Source organism: Lepus europaeus, chromosome 15 (genome assembly GCF_033115175.1).
Source record: "Lepus europaeus isolate LE1 chromosome 15, mLepTim1.pri, whole genome shotgun sequence".
Classification (NCBI taxonomy): domain Eukaryota; kingdom Metazoa; phylum Chordata; class Mammalia; order Lagomorpha; family Leporidae; genus Lepus; species Lepus europaeus.
The window spans coordinates 44,750,095-44,752,281 of record NC_084841.1 but is presented as its reverse complement, the minus strand read 5'-3'; the positions used below and the strand labels follow the sequence as shown (position 1 = coordinate 44,752,281).

The window sequence follows — 2,187 nt, the reverse complement described above, 5'->3', positions numbered from 1 at the left end:
TTGCAAGATACTGGGCATTTAGCCTCTGGTCAGTCAATATGGAATCAATAAACTTATTTCTATGAACAACGTCTAGGAATACAAGGAGCTTAATAAAATTTGGTTACTGAAAATTTAAATCAGAAAACCTTTAGTGATCTACTTTACTGATCACTCAATTGCTCTTACTTGATCTCTGGAAGAATCTAATGGAAAAGTGTTGAAAACATGTTTAGAGTCAGACCCCTCATAAAAGCAATATTTTAAAAGTGAAAAGTTAAAGCTCATGAAGATCAAATGCACCCTGAAGGTAAAGTAAGGAGGGAGTGGCCCTTTTGGCTGTGTTACTCATATCTAGCCCTGGCTTTCTTTCATCTTACACTTATACCCCCATTGCATCATCATAGTTATCTAGAGACCTTGCCAAGCAGGCTGACATGTGTGGGCTGCCTAATTACAGTAACCTGAGATTTGGCCAGTTGGTAGCCAATTTTCTCTTTATGAAGGAAGGTCTACTAATGATTTCTATAATCATCTCCATCATTATTAATACCTCAAAGGTGACTCCACCCAGAAATGCAGGGAACTGGTAGGAGAGGGCATGGGTGGGTCCATGTGTTCCTTTAAATACCTAGGGTCACAGCACAGGCTCCCTTTCTGAAAGCAGTTCTGGAGTCTTAGGCCTGTACATCCTGTCTTGCACACTGTAGTCTGTTCGCCCACCTGGAAGATTCCACCCAGCGCCATGACTGATGATGAGCTGTCTGCCTTAGTAGTGGATAATGGGTCAGGGATGTGCAAAGCAGGCTTCGGTGGTGACGATGCCCCCCGGGCTGTGTTCCCCTCCATGGTGGGGCGTCCCCGACACCAAGGGGTCATGGTAGGCATGGGCCAGAAGGACTGCTATGTAGGGGATGAGGCCCAAAGCAAGAGAGGCATCCTGACCCTGCAGTATCCCATTCAGCATGGAGTAGTCACCAACTGGGACGACATGGAGAAGATCTGGTACCACACTTTCTACAACGAGCTCCGTGTAGCACCAGATGAGCATCCCATCCTCCTCACTGAAGCACCCCTCAACCCCAAGATCAACCGGGAAAAGATGACTCAGATCATGTTTGAAGCCTTCAACACACCTGCCATGTATGTAGCTATCCAGGCTGTGCTGTCCCTCTATGCCTCCGGAAGAACCACAGGCATCGTAATGGATTCTGGGGATGGGGTCACCCACACTGTGCCCATCTATGAAGGCTACGCCCTGCCCCACGCTATCCTACGTCTGGATCTGGCAGGCAGAGATCTGACAGATTACCTCATGAAGATCCTAACGGAAAGAGGCTATAACTTCACCACAACGGCAGAGCGGGAGATCGTGCGGGATGTCAAGGAGAAGCTGTGCTATGTGGCCCTAGACTTTGAGCAGGAGATGATCGGTGCAGCAGCATCTTCCTCACTGGAAAGAAGCTATGAGCTTCCTGATGGGCAGGTGATCACCATTGGGAATGAACGCTTCCGATGCCCTGAAGCCATTTTCCAGCCTGCCTTTCTGGGCATTGAGTCCAGTGGAATCCATGAGACAACCTTCAACTCTACCATGAAGTGTGATGTGGATATTCGCAAGGATTTATATGCCAACACAGTGTTGTCTGGAGGCAGCACCATGTACCCAGGCATTGCTGACCGGATGCAAAAGGAGATCATAACCCTGGCCCCCAGCACCATGAAAGTCAAGATCATTGCTCCCCCAGAACGCAAGTATTCCGTTTGGATTGGGGGCTCCATCCTGGCCAGCCTGTCCACGTTCCAGCAGATGTGGATCAGCAAGCAGGAATACGATGAAGCTGGTCCTCCTATTGTTCATAGAAAATGCTTCTGAACGGGCTTCCATATAAAAATTTACATTTTTCCTCTTTTCAGGTCATAGTGATGGTATGACCTTGTTTTTATCCACCCTCATTTGTCCACTCATTCCAGTTTATAAACCAGCAAACCCATCTCTCCATCCAGGTATCCTGGGCTGTGACCCACTTAACCGTATGTTGATCACTGTCAACTGAAGGAGAATTCTAATAGCATGTCCTGTTTTCTTCACCTAGAGGGCTCAAAGAAATGTGGACTTGCTTAAATGTAAGTAAGTGACAATGCATAAACTCAGAATGGTTAACCAGAATTTTCAAGCTTTAAAGCCTAGTTCTTGCTAAAATACTT

At 46.9% G+C, this 2,187-nt stretch overlaps 1 protein-coding gene across 2 annotated transcripts; it reads left to right on the top strand.

Moving 5' to 3' along the window:
- The first annotated feature begins 724 nt into the window (after positions 1 to 724).
- ACTBL2 (actin beta like 2) lies at positions 725 to 1,855 on the top strand. 2 transcript variants are annotated; one of them, XM_062211832.1, is made up of 2 exons: positions 725 to 853; positions 980 to 1,855. In XM_062211832.1, exons 1-2 carry the CDS (start codon positions 725 to 727, stop codon positions 1,853 to 1,855), a joined length of 1,005 nt encoding a protein of 334 aa, XP_062067816.1. The 2 variants fall into 2 exon arrangements, with proteins under 2 accessions (XP_062067816.1, XP_062067815.1); XM_062211831.1 differs by having other exon boundaries at positions 725 to 1,855.
- Positions 1,856 to 2,187: the final 332 nt, after the last annotated feature.